The sequence below is a fragment of the Hyaena hyaena genome, unplaced genomic scaffold (assembly GCF_003009895.1).
Source record: "Hyaena hyaena isolate Hyena2069 unplaced genomic scaffold, ASM300989v1 scaffold_2, whole genome shotgun sequence".
In the NCBI taxonomy this organism is placed as follows: Eukaryota; Metazoa; Chordata; class Mammalia; order Carnivora; family Hyaenidae; genus Hyaena; species Hyaena hyaena.
Genome location: NW_024080634.1, coordinates 5,402,642 through 5,422,837, shown reverse-complemented (window position 1 = coordinate 5,422,837; position 20,196 = coordinate 5,402,642). Strand labels below are relative to the sequence as shown.

At 43.7% G+C, this 20,196-nt stretch overlaps 2 protein-coding genes across 2 annotated transcripts; both read right to left on the bottom strand.

Moving 5' to 3' along the window:
• Nucleotides 1–181: 181 nt before the first annotated feature.
• Nucleotides 182–7,295, bottom strand: LOC120229943 (carbonyl reductase [NADPH] 1-like). The gene is given in 4 exon segments (XM_039229261.1): nucleotides 182–581; nucleotides 584–739; nucleotides 6,331–6,438; nucleotides 7,007–7,295. Coding segments are annotated over 4 exon segments (876 nt in total). The 3' UTR covers nucleotides 182–258.
• A 2,058-nt stretch (nucleotides 7,296–9,353) lies between these two features.
• LOC120229760 (carbonyl reductase [NADPH] 1-like) lies at nucleotides 9,354–17,551 on the bottom strand. The gene is made up of 3 exons (XM_039228971.1): nucleotides 17,258–17,551; nucleotides 16,591–16,698; nucleotides 9,354–9,974 (listed from the first exon to the last, which is right to left on the bottom strand). The coding sequence occupies exons 1-3, from the start codon at nucleotides 17,544–17,546 to the stop codon at nucleotides 9,484–9,486; spliced, it is 888 nt and encodes a 295-aa protein (XP_039084902.1). The 5' UTR covers nucleotides 17,547–17,551; the 3' UTR covers nucleotides 9,354–9,483.
• Between the last annotated feature and the right edge of the window lie 2,645 nt (nucleotides 17,552–20,196).

Sequence of the window (20,196 nt, the reverse complement as noted above, 5' to 3'; positions counted from 1 at the left end):
AGAAACAATGTGCACATGTGGACATTTACTTAGAACTGTTTATTCATCTATGATTCATTATTGTCATTAATTCCACTTTTTCTACTCACATATCACAGGAGAAATCACCAAAGAATTCACAGAATTAGTAGCCAGTTTCATGTGAGTACTTGATATGGACAGTGATTTTTTTTTCTTTTCTTCTTCTTCTCTCTCTCTTTTTTTTTTTATAAGGACATTGTTGACAGTATAATCTGTTTGGTCAACTCATCATGGGCATCATAATGGGACCCATGGAGGGAATTGAGGTTGCAGTCCCCATTGTTCAACTTTCTTCTCCATGACAAACTCCCCGTGAGGCCCCTTAGCATCCGAGGGCAAAAGGGCCAAGTAGACAGGGGTCTCTGCTCCTTCTTCCGCGGTTTTGATGCCCTTTGGTCCACCCATGTCTGTTCTCACCCACCCAGGGCAGCAGGCATTCAGGAGGATGTTGTCCCCTCTCCTCTGCTCACTCAGTTTCCTGGCATGGATTCTGGACAGGACTGTGAGACCCATCTCTGCCACTCCATATGCAACTACTTTCATATCAGGCCAGCCCTCGTTTGGTGAGCTCTGTTCTTTACGTCGTCCACGAACTTGTTCATGAGCCCCACCAGCTCCTCCTCTGCGATGGTCTCACTTCTGAACTTCTGCTGCAGTCCTGGGCTACAGTATTCAAGAGCTACGAAGCTCATTATGCTAGACACATTGACCACTCTGCCTAAAGTAAAACACAAATAATCACATAGAATGGCACCCATGAGAATGATGAATACAAAATTGGCTAAAATCTGTCCATGTGGGAGACAATTACCAGTTTTCTCTGAGTGTTAATGAAGACTCTATAAGTGAAGAACACAAACATTGTTATACCCTTAGTATCTCATATAATGTCAGTAAAGAATCTAATGGGGAGGCAGTGCCCAGATGTTCCCTGAAGAAAAGAAAATGGCTTATCCAGTAACAGGCTACGTGGACTGTAAGGAGGCACTCTCGCATTCATGAGGAGAGACCTACCTTTCCTCATAGATCCCCCTTGGATCTCCCTAAAGATCTTATGACCACTTTGACAATGTTGTATGAATAGATGTTTATTGACCAACAAAGAGCTGATCAGCTTGTTTAAGGCCTTCTGAAGGTGAAAGACTGCATTGGATCAGTAAGCTGTCTCTGCTGTAGCCAGGAAAAGCAAATCACCTCAGTGGGCTGAGTTGCGAGCTATTTTCTATGTTTGTGATTTCATCAACATGGCACTGACAGAATGCCAGGCAATATGGTTGTGGAAAGGAGCAGTGGAAAACTGACATGGTAAAGAGATGCCATAAAAGCAATGAAGTGCATGCTACAACACAGATGAACCCTGACAACATTATCCAACGCTAAAGAGGCCAGTTATAAAACACCACTTGGTATATGATTCTGTATCTGAGACGTCCAGAACAAGGAAATGTAGAGAAAGAGAGTAGATAGGTGGTTGTTTAGGGCAGGGGGAATGGGAGATCAGAGGGCTGATAACTAAGGGCAAGGGTTCTCCTTGGGGTGATTTCAGTGTGTTAATCTTGAAGTGGTGATGGTTCTACAATTCTGTCCGTATACTAAAATCCAGTGAATTGCATACCTGAAATGGGTGAAGCGTATGGTATGTGAACTGTATCTCAATAAAGCTATTAAATAGGTGTAAAGCAATGACTCATTTCTCACTAATTGTCTTTTAACAATATATCAGTATTCATAAAAATGACCTTATATTGATATGTGTAGTTTACTATTTTTATGATTAAATACTAAATATATATTTATATTTCAGTGAGTACTTTTAGATAACAAAAAAGTCAAAAGATACAAGGAAATTAGGAAACTCTCTGTTTTGCATGTAAATATCCCAGAAAGACAGTTGTGGTCACTTAACTCTCAGCTCCGTCCCCCTAAGGAATGGCAGTGCTGTCCAAACTCAATGAAAGAGATAATGCATTACACCATGACTCTTATTAAATAGTGGATAGTGATAATTAAAATGAATTATATAAACTATCTTGATAATGTAACAGTTTTCTAAGATGAACAGCTTTTAGAAAGGGCTCAGGTATCTCAGTCTTTCCTTTCATCTACTGTGTATTAAGTGTAGGGTTAACAGAACATATTTGTCAAATGCTCCAGTAAGCACCTCTCAGGTTTTATTACTTGCCACTAGACATCATCATTTTATTTTCAAAAATATTATCTGCTGGTGTACTAATATGATAAGCCATGTTTCATGATTCAAGATCGAAACACAGAGAAGAAATCTCTGAAAAAAAACCAAGATCGGAACAGAGGAACCCACACTGGACAACTGGTTTACCAGAAAGGCCAATACATGTACTCACAGGGGCTCCAAACTATTGCTTACATACCTGCAGTACCGTCAGTAGTTGGATAATCTCTACTAACTCTCTGTAGGCTTTTGTAATAAAGTGATGACCTTTTTTCTTTTCTATATTGTGTATCTCAGGAAGTCTTGTATCAGCTGTGAAAATGCTTCCCTGTGTATACAAGGGAAGCCTGACAGGGAGTAAGATGTTTTGTAGGTAAATTCCTTCTAGTAGATCCTGCAACTATTCCTCATGGCAGGCCTGTACCACGCACTGACCACATCTCCGGGGGGCCAGAGTGGCTGTCTGGGGGCTTCTCCTTTAACTGGGACAAACCTTCTGTAGACCCTTCTATTCTGACAGCTCAGGACAGGTAACACATGTGCAAGTTGGGAAGCACTTGTAGAGTTTTCACAGCAGAGTCCCTGACAGAAATGTTTTTGTTGCCATAGTGGACTCATGGTTATCAAGTGTTATTTTGAGGACTCTGACTATGCTCTAAGAAGTGTATGGGCCATCCTGACATTCTTATGTTAAGGGTGTGTGAGGTCATGTGAATGTGTGAGATTTGTCCATATGAGTGTGCATGAGAGAGACTGTATGTGAATGTGACTGTGAGTGTGTACATCGATGTGTGAAGTAGAGTGTCAAAGGGTTGCCCTGTCATAGTCACTGTGAAGAGCATGTCACTCAGGTCAGAAAGGACCCTTGCGCTGGTGGGGTCAGGTTGTGTTTGGCTTACATTTCATCCAGACTGTTACTCTGTATGTGACAAGGGATCTAGTTTTAGGCAATCTCTCACTATCTCCTACTCTGTCAACCTCACTGTCCTAAACCAGAGTCACAGTGATCTATACAACACAGTATATTTTAGACATCATCTCATCTACGGTCGCAAACTTCAAGGACAGTATTTGACTCCCAAAGCTATTTGGAGTTTGTAAGTCCAAGCTGGTTCTCCTGACTTTTGATGGTTTAACATTCATCACATTCCCTGGAAGATTCATGTTTTCTGTTAATAAGAGGACCAGTATTTCAGTCTCTTGACTGATAAGGGGTTTCAGAAAACACTTCAAAGTTTTAAAATATACCTCCTGTGGGTTTCCCTGAGGTACCTGGGACTCTTGGAATGACCAATAGAGCAGAGTCCTTTTATTTCCTGATTCTCTGGACTTTCTAGGTAAGGCTTTATTTGAAGAATGGGGATGTAGGGAAAATGATTTGAGGACCTTGAGTAGTGGGACGAACCACTAGTTTGCTTGTCACATGACCTTGGTCTTCAACCAGCTGTGCTTGTGACCTTGAGATCCTTATTCCTTCAGCTTCTTAATGGGGACCATATATAAAATGCCTGACACATCACATCTAGAATGGCCAGCCACCTGCCCTTTCTAGAACCAATATGTCAGAGTGTGTGTGTGAGTGAGATATGTTTACTATTAAAATTTTCCACCAAATTTCTTTAGTGTTTTTTCAGAGTACAGGATATTGCAAAGCAGTATCTTCTCAAGTGAAGGTTGAGAATAACTACTGTAAGGTTTTTTGGCAAGTGTAGCCTTAAGAAGACTGCATTTCTGCCTTTACTTTAACCTTATGTCTGATGAACAAGAGTGCTCATATTTCCAACATATTATTGATTTCTTAGAGATGTTTATACCTTAATATCTTTTTAAGTGTTTATTTATGTATTTATTATTTATTCTTGATAAAGACAGAGTTTGATTAGGGGAGGGTCAGAGAGAGAGGGAGAATCTCAAACAGGCTCTGCACTGGCAGCACACAGCCTGATGTGGGGCTTGAAATCACAAAACTGAAATCATGACATGAGCCAAAATCATCATTGAGCCACCGAGGCACTCCAGATCACACCTTCATATCTTTCTTGAGATAAGTGCATGGTATAATTTAGAAAGAAAAAAAAAAAGAACTACAGCTTATCCCTTTAAAGAGAGTACTCTTCAAATTCAAGAATAGGAATTTTGGGGAAATAGGAAGGAAAAGGTATGGAATGTGGGAAGGGATTACATAGCCTCAATACTGATTGCCTGGTTAAGATTGGTGGGGGGCACTGGGTGTTGTGGATTCTTATTATTTTGTTTTTGTGGCTAAATTATTTCAGTAAAACTCTTTTTGAAGAAAGGACTAAAAAATAATAATATCTACTATCCCTCAATGTCCTTAAGGTCGTAATTCTGTCTTTTGGTTTGTCCTCCCAAGTCACAAAACACAGCAAACATTGGCCTTCTGAATGGGTTCTGAGCCCAGAGAGATCTGGTGGATGTCATCCAAGAATGTTCTTTTTATCCTGGTTTCTAAAGTATGGGGCAGGTGCGACAGTATATGCTCTTGGATATCCTCCCTTGAATTTCTCCCAGATAGTGTCACTAAAGGGTGTAAAGTTATGGTAACATGAACTCCTGTGGCTGCCATTCCCCCAAATAATGGAAGAATTCTGGTGTTTCCAAAGGCGAGAAAACTCTGCTCTTACACTGAAGATAAAGCTTGCATTTCCATGTCCATGAGTCTACTTTTCCTGAGTCAAGATCAATTGTTTGATTAGAGCCTTGCTTAGCAAATGCAGGAGAGCACCCATTCCTCATTCTTATCGAAAGTCAATACACAGCAAACATCCACACTGTTCACTAAGTGAGAAAACAATCAGTTGGAAGTGAGTTTTGCCTTCTAGGGAGAGACGTGCAGGCTGTGTGGTGCTGGTGCATGAAACCCATCACACAACAATGTTATGGTGAGTAAAGGAGTGTGGGGATATTTGAGTACCAGTGAAGCCAGTGGTAGAAGAAGTGATAGAATTTTCCAGGACGGAAGAGGGAATGGGGGCAGAACTAAGTGTAAACTGTACACACATGTACTCATTCAGGCCAAACATCCTAATCTTTCTAAAAGTGTCATCTTACTTAATGAGTGTACTGAGTAGGTGGTGGTTCCCCATCACATTAATGTGGGGGTAAATATTACAGTAGTGTACAATCAAGGAATTATGGTAGTTTGTTTGCTCCAAACTGCTGAACAAGGTTAGTGGGAGCTGATGGGCCTGGACTTGGCAGGGCTGATGACAGAGATCCCTACAAGTTATGCTCAGGGCAAGGACTTTGCTGCTGAGGGCCTTTCAGGAGTGAGTGCACACTCAGAGAGTACAGAGAATAAGTAGATAGGAAAAGACAGAAGAAGCAGCGTCTCTTAGGAAGGTTGTAATTGTCTAGAAATGACAGCTGGATCTGTTGGAGAGCTGGAATGAAGAAGGTTGGACCAAATCCATAGGATAACTGTTAGGACCTGGTCAGTGATAATCAGGAGGTGGGCATGCTGACCTCATTTATCACGGTGGGTGGATGGTGGGGTCTGTGACCAGGATAATATTGGGAAAGTACAAGTGTCATCTGGACGTGTTTTATGTGTTTAGATGGGAGTGTGGATTGGGGTCTGGAGAGCCAGGACTCGAGGAGGGAAGCGAGGACATCAGGATGAGAGGTAGGGGCTGGAAGAGAACTATATGTGTCAGGAGCTCTGGGAATGTCCTAGACTGGTGACCTATTTTTGTGGGGCCTGAGATATTTAGACAGTGAAGAGTCTACTAGTTTGGATAAAATCACTCAGAGGGAGGGAGAGGGAGAAGAAAGGGTCCAGGAATGAATCCTCAGCGAAGTGCACCTGTGAGGGGCACAGAGTCAGGAAAAGGCCTCTGTGAGGAGAGTTTAGAATGGAGACATGAAGGGGAATACAAAGCCAGTTGTGAAAGGCCAGCAGGACAGAGGGCACAGCTGAGTGCTAAACACGTGTGTTCAGTGTCCCGAGGCGAAGGGCACATGTCCGGGTGGGGATACAGCAAGGAGGCTGGTGGGGCTGAGCAAGGGAGAGGGAACAGGGCCCTTAGATGAGGTCAGAGAGTCAGGGGCCAGATCATGTCAGAAACACCACCCCTTGGGCCCCTCGTCACACCTACTTTGGGGTTTCATTAGAGGCAGCAGTTCCGTGCACACGTCCCGGGTACCAAAGAAGTTAGTTTTCATTGTCACTTCTGCTTGAATATGTAAGGGTGTGTGGTCATCAACTTGTAGTGGGGAAGGAGAATAGATTAATAAGCAGTAGCCATCGAGAAAATTCCGTGAAGTGATAATAGCATTTTTGTTATATGTGTAATCTGGTCAATTCTCAGTAGTGTGCAGGTTAGTGAACAGTCTATCCCAACATTTATTATCTGGCAGGTTGATGCTGTGTAGCTCTGTTTGTTGGCACCACTTCAAGAAGCTAAGGTAGTGCACGTATAGTCTCTGCACATGGCCCTGGGAGGATTTGTGTATTTCAAACTAATTTCAAAATTCATGGAGCTGCACAAAGTCCAATGAGGGTAATTTGCAAAAACCTGGGTAGGGTCCCTGAGAGTGTGGTCCCTGAGTAGGGTCCATGGCAATGCCAAGTCCTCTGTCTGGAAATGCTTTCAACTTCTGTAGGTTTCTGCTCTCCCTGTGCCTCCAGTCCATCTACTTCCCTAGGAATGTTGTTCTTGACCCCCTCAGAGCTATGGCACCAGAGCTATGGCCATTCAGACACCAGTCCCAACACCCCCTGGGTGGTCCCCTAAGGGAGGCCTCCTGGCCTATGATTTCCCACATCCTTACCATCAAAACAGACGCCGGCGTTGTTGACCAGCACGTCCAGGCCCCCGTACTCCTTGCGCAGAAAGTCACGCAGGGTGTGGATGCTCTGCAGGTCGTCAATGTCCAGCAGGTGGAAGCGGGGACTCAGGCCCTCAGCCTGGAGCTGCTGCACAGCCGCTTGTCCCCGCGCCTCGTTCCGCGCCGTGAGCACCACGTACCCCGGAAACTGCTGGCACATGTCACGCACGATGGCGAAGCCAATGCCCTTGTTGGCCCCGGTAACCAGTGCCATGCGGGTGTGTGAAGACATGGCTGTGTGGAGTGCAAGCGTGTCCCTGCGTGTGGAGTGGATGGTGCTATGGACAACACCGAGAGCTAGTGGTGCAGAGGCCTGGCCACAGTCAGAAATGCCAGTAAAGCTGTTTCTGGGATCCAGTGCTGTGACTTCTAGAGCCCGAGGCCCCGCCTTCATTCTTCTATGAAAGGAGGGGTCAAAATTCCAGGTTACCTAATGATGCTGTACCAAATCTGTGCATCCTAGGGCTGCACTCCAAGGCCAACCAGGACTGTGTACTCTTCGGATCCTTCCTCTGAAGCCAGCATTGGTTCTGGTTGGACTGACCTGCTCCCCAAAAACGTGTTGGTTATAGGTTAGTGCGGGGTAGAGGTTGATAGTAGGTGAACTAAAATTATTCTGGGCAAACCTCTACAGGAAAAAAGGAGTACAGATATGATCTTGGGAATGTGTCCTTCCTCTGCAGATTGGGAAAGGATGCTTTCTTCCAAGATGCAGTGAAGTGGCTTGCACGCGGGAATGGCTTCTGAGGACACAGATCCCTTTGCTTTTTTAGGAGAATCTTAAGTGGGAGAAACAGAGAATTAGGTCCTGTGCTGAGACTGGGGTGTGGGCAGGATTCCTCCCTCTGTGTGATTCCCAGTGGGGCCCCAGTGGGAGGGAATGTTTATGAAGCTCACTGTGGCCAAGAAGGTGCTTGGCATGTTTGATCTAATGGTTACATAATCTCCTGTTTGCCTATATTGCCTATTTCTTGTGTTTGTCCAAGGGCAGAGTTGCTCAGTGTTCTATATAATTAGTTGTTATTTGTAAAGTATCATCGCAAGAAAGGATCTCAGTGATACTGGGGTACATTTCCAACCTAGCAGTTGACATGCTAACGTTTTGTCCTAGGTTTTGTTATGTATTGTGTGTCAGTTTAGAGAAACCAAATAACAGAGAAAACATTAATAGCCCTTTTGTAGGGAAAGACTATTTAAAGTATGGACCAACACTTGCTTGCAGGGACTGAAAGTTCTCATTTCCGTCAGCCTGAAAACCCTTGGTGAAGAATGAAAAATAATCATGAGAGGAGGGAGTCTATACAACACGGATGCTTCTGTGAGGGGATGGTGGTGGTGGGCATTCATGGAGGCCCCAGGGGAGCCATGCGTGGTGTGGGGCAGGAAGAAGCTCCCTTCCGGGCCCTGGATGTGTCAGAAGGGTACTTTGCACCACCATTGTTTTCAGCCTATTCACCTGTAGTAGTTCATTTACTTTTCATGTAAATCCTATCATTTCCCCCCAGATTGTACACTTGAGGAGATTGACATCCAACAACATGCAGGATTTTGCTCAAGGTCACCCCGTAAAGCGGCAGATTCAAGACATTTTTATTTCCAGATGTTTGATGTGAAAACTTTCAAAGAGGAAAGTGGCAAGGACTGTAGACATCCATGAGTCCACCAAACTAACTTCATCATGGAGAGTATTTTATTATCTTCCATCTTCTCTAGAGATTTTGCTAGACCATGTTAATGTTACCAACTCGGTGGCACTTTATCCTTACATGAATAGCACATTTGCCTTGGGGAGATTTAACAGTAATTCTTTCATGCCATTGATAGCAATCCATATTCACTTTCCCCCTTGTCTCAGATTGTCTCATGGATGCACCTCTCATGCCCACTTCCATTTCTCACCTCGAAGCAACTTTTTCTCTAATGACTTTCATATTTAAGGAGACCACATGGATGTCTCTCCATGGTGAGGTGGCCATGTCATATTGAAGGCTAATAAACAATACTGGCTAGGAAAATCCAGCCCCGTTCATGGGTCTATATATCTTCTATGGTGACTTTCAAGCTAAACAGAAGATTTGAGTAGGTCCAACAGAGGCCATTGGCCTACAAAGGCAAAAATATTCACTATGTATACCAACCCCTGTGTTCAAGTCCCTTCTCTTGACCTAATGTAGACCCTGGTAGTTTTTTGGACTGGTTGGTAAGGAATAATCTGCACATGTGGACATTTAATTAGAATTGTTTATTGATCTATGATGTTCAATCATTATTGTGATTAATTCCACTTTTTCTTCTCAAGTATCAGAAAAGAAATCACAAAAGACTTCACAGAGTTAGTAGACAATTCAATGTGAGTACTTGATATGAAAAATGATTTTTTTGATAAGGACGTTGTTGACTGTGAAATATGTTTAGTCAAATCATGACATTACAGAAAAAAGCCATGAAGGGAACTGAGACGGGGGTTCCCATTGTTCAACTTTCTTCTCCATAACAAACTCCCCGTGGGGCCCCTTAGCATCCGAGGGCAAAAGGGCCAAGTAGATGGGAGTCTCTGCTCCTTCTTCTGGACTTTTAATGGCATTAGGTCCACCCATGTCTGTTCTCACCCACCCAGGGCAGCAGGCATTCAGGAGGATGTTGTCCCCTCTCCTCTGCTCACTCAGTTTCCTGGCGTAGATTCTGGACAGGACCGTGACACCCATCTTTGACACTCCATATGGTGGGAGTTTCACATCAGGCCAGCCTTCGCTTTGGTCCACTTTGTTCTTTACGTCATCCACGAACTTGTTCATGAGCCCCACCAGCTCCTCCTCTGTGATGGTCTCACTTCTGAACTTCTGCTGAAGTTCTGGGCCGCAATTTTTAAGAGCTACTAAGCACATTATGCTAGACAGATTGACCACTCTGCCTAAAATACAACACAAGTAGTCACATGGAATAGCAGGCACAAGAATGATGAATACCAAAATTGCTTGAATTTGTCCATTTGGGAGACAATTACCAGTTTGCTATGAGTGTTAATGTAATCTTCCTACATACATGAAGGACACAATACAGTCTTGACCCTTGTAACACTCATAATGTCTCAGATGACATCAGCGAAATGATCTAACGGGGAGGGCAGTGCCCAGATGTCCCATAAAGAAAAGAGAGTGATTTATACAGAAACGTGTTATCCGAAGGTAAGGAGGCATTCACTGCAATGATGAGTAGAGAGCCACTTTTCTTCACAGGTCCCCTTTGGGACCACTTACCGTCTTATGCTCTGATGGGCAATGCTCAGTGAATGGGTGTCTATCAACCAAGAAACAACAGATCAGTTAATTGATGACCTTTTGAAGAACAGAGTGCATAGGGGTTGTCACTCTGCTGTAACCAGGTAAAAACAAATCGCGTCATGGGCCAAGGTGCATGCTATTTTCTCTATGTTGGGATTTCATCACCTTGAGAGCAGTGAGAAAACACTAGGCGATATGGTCATGGAAAGGGGTAGTGGAAGAGTCCCATGTTAAAGAGGTGCTATAAAAAGAAATGCTACAATAAAGATGACTCTTGATAACATTACCCAAAATAAAGTGGCCAGTGAGAAAAGACTTCATTATATGATTTTTTTTACATGCGGATGTCCAGAAAAGTAAATGTTTTGACAGAAAGTAGATTTGAGGTTGCTTATGGCAGTGGGAATGCACGACTATAGGGCTCAGGCCAAGGGCACAAGTTCTCCTGGGGTGATGACAAGGTGCTAATCCTGAGGTAATGACTGCTCTACACCTCTGTCAATATACTAAACTCCACTGAATTGCATACCTAAAATGGGTGAAGTGTATGATATGTGAATTGTATCTCAGTAAAGCCGAGTGTTGATCATGTAGTTCTCACTAATCTTTTTCAAAAATATATAGTTAGTATTCATTAATGTGAACTTATATTGACATGTATAGTTTACTATGTTTATATCTCCATGGGTATCCTTTGTGTAATAGAAAGGTTACGAGAATTTATGAACAATAAGAGCTTCAATAACATTAGGAAACCATCCTTATTTTATGTAAATATGCAGGGAATACAGTCATGGTCACTTAACTCTGAGCTCCATCCCACCAAGGAATGGCAGTGCCATATAAGTTCAATGAAAAAGACAATGCATGACACTATGACTCTCATTAAGTGGTGTTTAAATGGAATACTACATGGCAATGAGAAAGAATGAAATCTGGCCATGTGTAGCAACATGGATGGACCTTGAGGGTGTTATGCTGAGTGAAATAAGTGAGGCAGAGAAGGACAGCTCTATATTTTTGCACGTATAGGAGGATTAGGAGGAACTTAACAGAGGACCGTGGGGAAGAAGAAGGGGTGAAAAATAGTGGGGGAGAGGTAGGGAGGCAAACCATGAGAGACTCTTGAATGCTGAGAACAAACTGAGGGCTGATGAAGGTGGGAGACTATGGGAAGGGGGGTGATGGGCATGGAGGAGGGCACTTGTGGGGATGAGCACTATGTGTTATATGGAAACCAACTTGACAATAAACTATTAAATTTTTTTTTTGAAAAGTGGTGTTTAGAGATAATTAAAATGATTTCTAGAAAGTGCCTTATGAATGTAAGAGTTTGCTAACATAAATACCTTTTAGAAAGGGGTCAGTTATGGCCATGTGTAGCTACATGGATGGTCCTTGAGGGTGTTATGCTGAGCGAAATAAGTCAGGCAGAGAAGGACAAATATCATATGTTTGCAGGTATAGGAGGACTAGGGGGAACTTAATGGAGGACCATGGGGGAGAAGAAGGGGGGAAATGGTGGGGGAAAGGGAGAGATGCAAACCATGAGAGACTCTTGAATACTAAGAACAGAGGACTGAGGGGTGGTGGGGGGAGGGGAGAGTTGGGCATGGAGGGGGGCACTTGTGGGGATGAGCATAGGTGTTACATGGAACCAACTTGACAATAAACTATTTGTAAAAAAAAAAAGAAAAAAATAAAAAGAGAAAGGGGTCAGTTATTCCAGTCCTTCCTTTCATCTATATCATGTTAAGTGTCAGTTTAATGGAACTTACATCTCAAATGTTTTAGTAAGCACCTCTCAGGTTTTATTACTTACTTCTAATTAGATTTACTTTATTTTCAGAAACATCACTGGTCTGTCTCACAATAAGAATAATACCCATTAATGATTCAAAATGGCAGAACACAGAAGTGTGTGAAATAAGACAGGTGCAGAGGAACGCATGCTGGGTGACTGGTATACCAGAAAGACAGCAACATTTACTCATAGGGGCTTGGAGCTATCTTTTTATGTACCTTTAATATAGTCAGTAGATGGAGAAACTCTACTACCTGTCCATAGGCTGTGTGTAGTGAAGTGATGCCCCCTTGTCTATTCTGTATTGTCTATCTCAGGAAAAGTAGTGTCCACTGTGAAAACGCTTACCAGTGTATATGAGGGAAGTCTGACTGGGAGTAAGATAGTTTTGTAGGTAAATTCCTTGTAGTAGATGCTTCAACCATTCCCTCACCCCAGGCCAGTTTCATGCACTAACCATGCCTCCAAGTGGGCAGGATGGCTGTCAGCGGGCTTCACCTCAGAAATGGGTGAGATGGTAAACTTTTCTGGTCTGACAGCTTAGGACAGGAAACACAAGTGCAGGAATAGGAGGTACTTAGAGAGTTTATACAGCAAAGCATCTGATCCAAATATTTTGTCTCCAGAGTAGACTCATGGCTTTCATGTGTCATTTCGAGGACTCTGAGCTGGAATGCACACAGTCTGTGTGCTAAGAAGTTTAAGGGTGGGGTGCCTGGATCGCTTAGTCAGTTAAGTGTCCCACTCTTTATTTCAACTCTGGTCATGATCTCATGGTTTGTGGGCTTGAGTCTGTGTTGGGCCCTGCAATGACAGTTTGGAGCCTACCTAGGATTCTCACTCGCGCGCGCTCTCTCTCTCTCTCTTTCTCTCTGTCCCACCCTTACATGTGTGCTCTCTCTTTCTCAAAAACAAATAAATAAACTTTTAAAAAAAGAGTGTATGGAGCAACCAGATTTCCTGTGATAAGGGTGTGTGAGTGCATATGTATACATATGAGAAAGAGACTGTATGTGTGACTGTAAGTGTGTGACATTGTGTGTGAGGTAGCATGTAAAGGATTTCCCTGTGACAGTCAGTGTGAAAAGCATGTCACCCAAGTAAGAAAGGACTCGTGTTCTGGTGGGGCTGCTGTGTGTTTTGGGCTAACAGTTTGTCCAGACCAGTACCTGTATGTGGCCAGGATCTATTTTGAGGAAATCTCTCCCTCTCCAAACTTTACTTCCAAAAGAAGAGCCACACTGATCTCCAGAACACAAGATATTTTAGACATCGTCTCATCTGGGGTCACATACTTCAAGGGCAGTATGTGACTCTCATGGCTATTCAGAATCTGTATGTCAAAGCTGGTTCTCCTGACTTTTGATGTTTTAACTTTTGTCATGTTCCCTGGAAGATTCATGTTTTCTGATATCAAGAGGACCAGTTCTTCAGTCTCTTGACAGATAAGGGGTTTTGGAAAACACTTCAAAAATTTTAAAATATGCCTCCTGTGGTTTTCCCTGAGGTAGCTGGGAGTCTTGGAATGAGGAAGACATTGCCCCAATAGAGCAGAGTCCTTTTATTTCCTGTTTCTCTGGACTTACTAGGTAAGGCTTCATTTGAAGACGGGAATGTAGGGAAAATGATTTGAGAACCTTGAGCAGTGGGAAGAACCACTAATTGGATGTCACATGACCTTGTTCTTCAATGAGCTGTGCTTGTGACCTGGAGATCCATTATTCCTCCAGGTTCTTAATGGGGACCTTATATAAAATGCCTAGCACATCACATCTAGAAATGTCCAGCCACCTATCCTTTCTAGAACCAATATGTCAGAGTATGTGTGTGAGTGAGATATTTTACTCTTATAATTTTCCCTCCATATTCCTCTAGTGTTTTTGTCAGAGTACAGGATATTGCAGTACCTTCTGAAAGAAAGGTTGACAACAACTTCTGTAAGGTTTCCGTAGTAACAGTAGCCTTAATAAGACCATATTTCTACCTAGTATTTTAAGCTTATGTATGATGAACAAGAGTGCTCAGATTTCCAACATTTGTTCAATACCTTAGAGATGATTATAGCTTAATATCTTTTTGAAATAAATGTAGAGTATAATTTAAAGAGAGAAAGAATGAAAATAGCTCATCCCTTTAAGGAGAATATCTTTCAATTTCAGGAATAGGACTTTTGGTGTAATGAGAATGAAAAGATAGGGAACGTAGGGAGGGATATATGTGACACTGATACTAATTGCGTGGTTAAGACAGGTGATGGGCATCTGTTTGTTGTAAGTTCTCATCTTTGTTTTCTGCCTAACATTTAACTAAAACTGTTATTGAAGAAAGAATTAAAACATAAGAAGAATTGGGGTGCCTGAGTGGCTCAGCTGGTTTAAGCGTCCAACCACTGATTTTGCTCAGGTCATGATCCCATGGTTCATGAGTCCAAGGCCCAACTGGGCTCTGCAATGAAAGTATGGGACTTGCCTCTCCTACTCTCTGTGCCCCTTCCCACTGGTACTCTCTCTCTCTCTCTCAAAATAAATAAATAAACTTAAAAAATATAAGAAGAGGGGTGCCTTAGTGATTCAATTGGTTGAGTTTTGATTCTGTTGGTTAAATATAAAAGAAGACTCAACATTTCCTATCTCTCAATATCTGTAAGTCAAGATTCTGTCTTTTGGCTTATCTTTCCATGCCTAAAAACAGAGCACACATTGGCCTTTTGGATGTGTTCTAACCCACAGAGAACTGGTGAATGTCATTAGAGATTGTACTTTGTATCCTAGTGTCTGAAGTATGGGGAGGAGGGACTGTATTTCCTTTGGCTACCCTAGCTAGGACTCCTCCCAGATAGTCTCCCCAGAGTGGGTTGTCCTGATAACATGAACCACTGTGGCTGCCAAACCCCCAAACAAGAAGAACTTTCTTATTTCCAAAATCAAGAAAACCCTGCTCTTACTCTGAGAATATAGTTCGCTTTTCCATATGCATGAGTGTAGTTTTCCTGAGACAAGATCAATATTTGGCTAGAGCCTGCCTTTGCAAATACAGGAGAGCATTCATTCCTCATTCTGGTCTGGGCCAGTACACAGCGGGTAACCACACTGTTCAGTACGTGAGAAAACTATCAGCCAGAAGTGTGATTTGTGCCTTCTAAGGAGAATACATGGAGGATGTGTGATGCTGGCACAGAAAACTCATCCCCCATCAATGTTGTGGTGAGTAAAGGAGTTGAGGGACATTTGAGAGTACCCTTGGGTGCCAGTGAAGTCGGGGATAGAAGGAAGATAGGATGTTTCCAGGACGGAAGAGGCAGTGGAGGCAGAACTGAGAGTAAACTGGACATGCATGTCCTCATTCAAGCCAGACACCCTAATCTTTCTAAAAGTATCAGCTTACTTAATTAGTGTACTAAATGTGTGGTGGTTCCTTCATCACGTTAACAGGGGGGTAAATGTTGCAGTAGTTTACAACCAAGTAATTATGGCTGTGTGTGTGTGTGTGTGTGTGTGTGTGTGTGTGTGTGTGTGTGTGCAAACACTGAACAAGGTGAGGAGAGGTTGTTGGACTTGGACTGTGGCAGGTCTGATGACAGAGATCACTACAAGTTGTTCTCAGGATTAGACTTTGCTCCTGATAGACCTTTGGGAGTAAGTGAGCACTAGGGAGTACAGAGAATAACCAGAAAGGAAAAGACAGAAGAAGCTGCATCTATTAGGAAGGTTGCAGTTGTTCATAAATGACAGCCGAGTCTCTGTTGGAGAGCTGGGATGGATAAATCTTGGGGACAAACTCTGTAGAACAACTGTTAGGACCTGGTGTGATAATCAGGAGGTAGGAATGGTGACCCAGTCCATGGAGGGTGGATGGAGTGGTCTGTTACCAGGATGTTATTTGGCAATTACAAAGGTCATCTGGACATATTTTAGATGTTTATATGGGGGTGTGAATGGGGGGCATAAGTGGTAAGATTAGTGGAGGGACGGGATGGCGTCCTGAGGAGAAGGAGAGGCAGGAAGAGAACGTCCTAGGGAGTGTTCTAGGCAGGTGACAGATTTTAGGGGAGCCTGAGAAATTTGAAGAGTGAAGAGTCCAATAGCCTAAATAGAATCACTCAGAGGGAGGGAGAAGGAGAAGAAAGGGTCCAGGAAGGAATCCCCAGGGAAGTGCACCTATGAGGGACACAGAGTGAAGAAAAGGCCTCTGTGAGTAGAGTCTGAAATGACGACATGAGACCAAAGAGCCAGTTGTGAAAGGCCAGCAGGACAGAGGTCACTGTTGAGTGCTGGACATGTATGTACAGAGTCCTGAGGGATATAGCACCTGTCCATGTGAGGACATAGCAGGGAGACCATGGTGGCTGAGCAGGGAGAGGGAGCAGGGCTGGAAGAAGGGTTGCGAGGCAGGAGCCACATCATTTCAGAAACAGCACTGCTTGGGCCCCTTGTCACACCTACCTTGGGGTTTCATTAGAGGCAGCAGTTCTGCGCACATGTCTCTGGTACCAAAGAAGTTTGTTTTCATCATCATTTCTGCTTTAATATGGTAGGGTGTAGGATCACGCACTGGTAGGGGAGAAGGAGAATAGATTAGTAAGAAGTTGCATTCTAAGAATATTCCACGAAGTGACAATAACTTTTTTTTCATGTGCAAACTGGTGCGTTCTCAGTCATTTCTGTGTTAGATAACACTATTGTCCCGGTGTGAATTCTCTGGCTGCTGGATGCTGTGTAGCTTTGTAAGTGGGCACCATCTGGGGAGCCTAAGGGAAGGATGCACAATGGGATTTCTGTGTGTCCTTGTTTACAATATGTTGTTTATTGCAAAATAGGTTAAATATTTAGGAAATGACTCACAACCAATCCAGGGAAACTGGAAAAACCTGGGTGAGATCCCTGATAGTCTGATGCATGGCGGTGCCGAAGTCCTCTGGCTGGAAAGCTTTGTAATTTCTGGAGGATTCTGCTCTCCCTGGGTCTCCAGTCCATCTACTTCCCTAGGGAGGTTGTTCTAGATCCCCTCAGAAACCAGGCCCCATAGCAGTGGTTCAGACACCAGCCACAAACACACCCTGAGTGGTCCCCTAAGGGAGGTCTCCTGGCCTAAGAGTTCCCATGTCCTTACTGTTAAGGGCGATGCCTGCGTTGTTGACCAGCACGTCCAGGCCCCCGTACTCCTTGCGTAGGAAGTCACACAGGGTGTGGATACTCTGCAGGTCGTTGATGTCCAGCAGGTGGAAGCGGGGGCTCAGGCCCTCGGCCTTGAGCTGCTGCAGGGCAGCCTGTCCCCGTGACTCATCCCGTGCTGTGAGCACCACGTCCCCCAAAAACTGCCGGCACAGGTCACGCACGATGGCGAAGCCAATGCCCTTGTTGGCCCCGGTCACCAGCGCCACGCGGGTGTGTGAAGACATGGCTGTGTGGAGTGCAAGCGTGTCCCTGTGTGTGGAGTGGACGGTGCTGTGGACCACACCGAGGGCTAGTGGTGCAGATGCCTGGCCACAGTCAGTGATGCCAGGAAAACTGTGTTCTCAGATCGAAGGCTGTGACTCCTAGAGGCTAAGGCCCCACCTCTATCCCTCCACGAAAGGAGGGGCCAAATTCCAGACGGTTTCCTAATAAAGCTGTATCAAATTTGTATATCCTGGGGCTGCACCCTGAGCCCAACCAGGACTGTGTTGCTTAGGATCCTATATCTGAGCCAAGCAATGTTTTGAGGCCACCTGATGTGTTCCCCAAAACTAAGGTAGTTGATCTTGGGTTAATAGGGGGCTAGTGATACAGGGTAGGTAAAGTAAAATTTTTAGGAAAACCCCAGTAGAAATAAAGGAGTACAGATATTGTCTCGGGAATGTGTCCTTCTTTCCTCTGCAGAAAGGAAAGGTTGCTTTCTTCCAAGATGCAGTGAAGTGCCTTGCACAGGGGAACTGCCTCTGAGGACACAGACTCTTTTGCTTTTTTAGGAGAATCTCAAGAGGGAGAACAAGAGAATTAAGGCTTGTGCTGAGACTGGGGTGTGGGCAGGATTCCTCCTTCTGTGTGATTCCCAGTGGGCCCCAGTGCGAGGGAATATTTATGAAGCTCACTATGGCCAAGGAGTGCTTGGAATGTTTGATCTAATGGTCACATAAGCTCCTGTTTGCCTATATTGCCTATATCTAGTGTTTGTCCAAGGGAAGAGTTGCTCAGTGTTCTATATAATTAGTTATTTGTAAAGTATCATGGAAAAAAAGGATCTAAGTCATACTGGGGTACATTTCCAACCCAGCAGTTGTCATGCTAAGGTTTGTCCTAGGTTTTGTTATGTATTGTGTGTCAGTTTAGAAAAACCAAATAACAGAGAAAACATTAATAGCCCTTTTGTAGGGAAAGATTTTTAAGACAGTATGGTATTGGCACAAAAACAGACACATAGACCAATGGAATAGAATTGAAAACTTAGCTGGACCCAAGTGTATACAGCCAAGTAATCTTTGACAAAGCAGGAAAGAATATCCACGGAAAAAAAGACAGCCTCTTTAACAGATGGTGTTGGGAGAACTGGACGGCAACATGCAGAAGAATGAGACTAGATCATTTTCTCACACCATACACAAAAATAAACTCAAAATGGATAAAGGACCTGAACGTGAGACAGGAAACTATCAAAACCCTAGAGGAGAAAGCAGGAAACAACCTCCTTCACCTCAACCGCAGCAATTTCTTACTTCATACATCCACAAAAGCGAAAGACTCAAGAGGAAAAATAAACTATGGGGACCTCATCAAGATTAAAAGCTTCTGCACGGCAAAGGAAACAACCATAAAACTAATAGGCCACCGACGGAATGGGAAAAGATAGTTGCAAATGACATATCAGATAAAGGGATAATATCCAAAATCTATAAGGAACTCACCAAACTCCACACCCGAAAACAAACAACCCAGTGAAGAAATGGGCAGAAGATATGAACAGACACTTCCCCAAAGAGGACATCCAGATGGCCAACAGACACATGAAACGATGCTCAACATCCCTCCTCATCAGGGAAATACAAATGAAAACCTCACTGAGATACCACCTCATGCCAGAGTGGCTAAAATGACCAAATCAGAGGACTCTAGATGCTGGTGAGGATGTGGAGAAACGGGCACCCTCTTACACTGTTGGTGGGAATGTAAACGGGTTCAGCTCCTCTGGAAAACAGTGTGGAGGTTCCTCAAAAAATTAACAATAGAACTCCCCTATGGTCCAGCAATAGCACTGCTAGGAATTTACCCAAGGGATATAGGAGTGCTGATGCATAGGGGCACATGGACCCCAATGTTCACAGCAGCACTCTCAACAATAGCCAAAACATGGAAAGAGCCTAAGTGTCCATCAATGGACAAATGGGTCAAGAAGATGTGGTTTATCTATACGATGGAATACTACATGGCAATGAGAAAGAATGAAATCTGGCCATGTGTAGCAACATGGATGGACCTTGAGTGTGTTATGCTGAGCGAAATAAGTCAGGCTGAGAAGGACAGATACCGTATGTTTGCACGTATAGGAGGATTAGGAGGAACTTAACGGAGGACCATGGAGAAGAAGAAGGGGGGAAATCTTGGGGGAGAGGGAGAGAGGCAAACCACGAGAGACTCTTGAATGCTGAGAACAAACTGAGGACTGATGGGTGTGGGGGCGGAGGGGGAGATGGACATGGAGGAGGGTACTTGTGGGGATGAGCACTGGGTGTTATATGAAAACCAACTTGCCAATAAACTATTTGTAAAAAAAAATATTTTTTTAAATATGGACCTATCCATTGTTTCCATGGCCATTGTTTTCAGGCTGTTCACGGGTATTAGTTCATTTGCTCTTCATGGCAATCCTATGACTTCTCTCAAATTGTACACCTAGGAGACTGATTGATGTACAGCTACATGCAAGATTTTGCTCAAGGTCACCCTGGAAGTTGACAGAGCCACAGCCTTTGTGTTTCCAAATGTTTGTCTTGAAAATTTGAAAGAGGAAAGTGGAAAGGACTGTAGACACCCATGTGTCCACCAAACTAGCCTCAACATAATGAGTATTTTACT

What these genes read in the sequence shown, in the direction of transcription:
- LOC120229760 (XM_039228971.1), bottom strand. Translation starts at nt 17,546, where the DNA reads ATGTCTTCACACACCCGCGTGGCGCTGGTGACCGGGGCCAACAAGGGC. An exon ending in CGCAGGCATCGCCCTTAACA is followed by an intron (nt 16,699 to 17,257) that starts GTAAGGACATGG and finishes CTCCCCTACCAG; the next exon opens with TGCGTGATCCTACACCCTAC. An exon ending in GCCTCTAATGAAACCCCAAG is followed by an intron (nt 9,975 to 16,590) that starts GTAGGTGTGACA and finishes GTTGTATTTTAG; the next exon opens with GCAGAGTGGTCAATCTGTCT.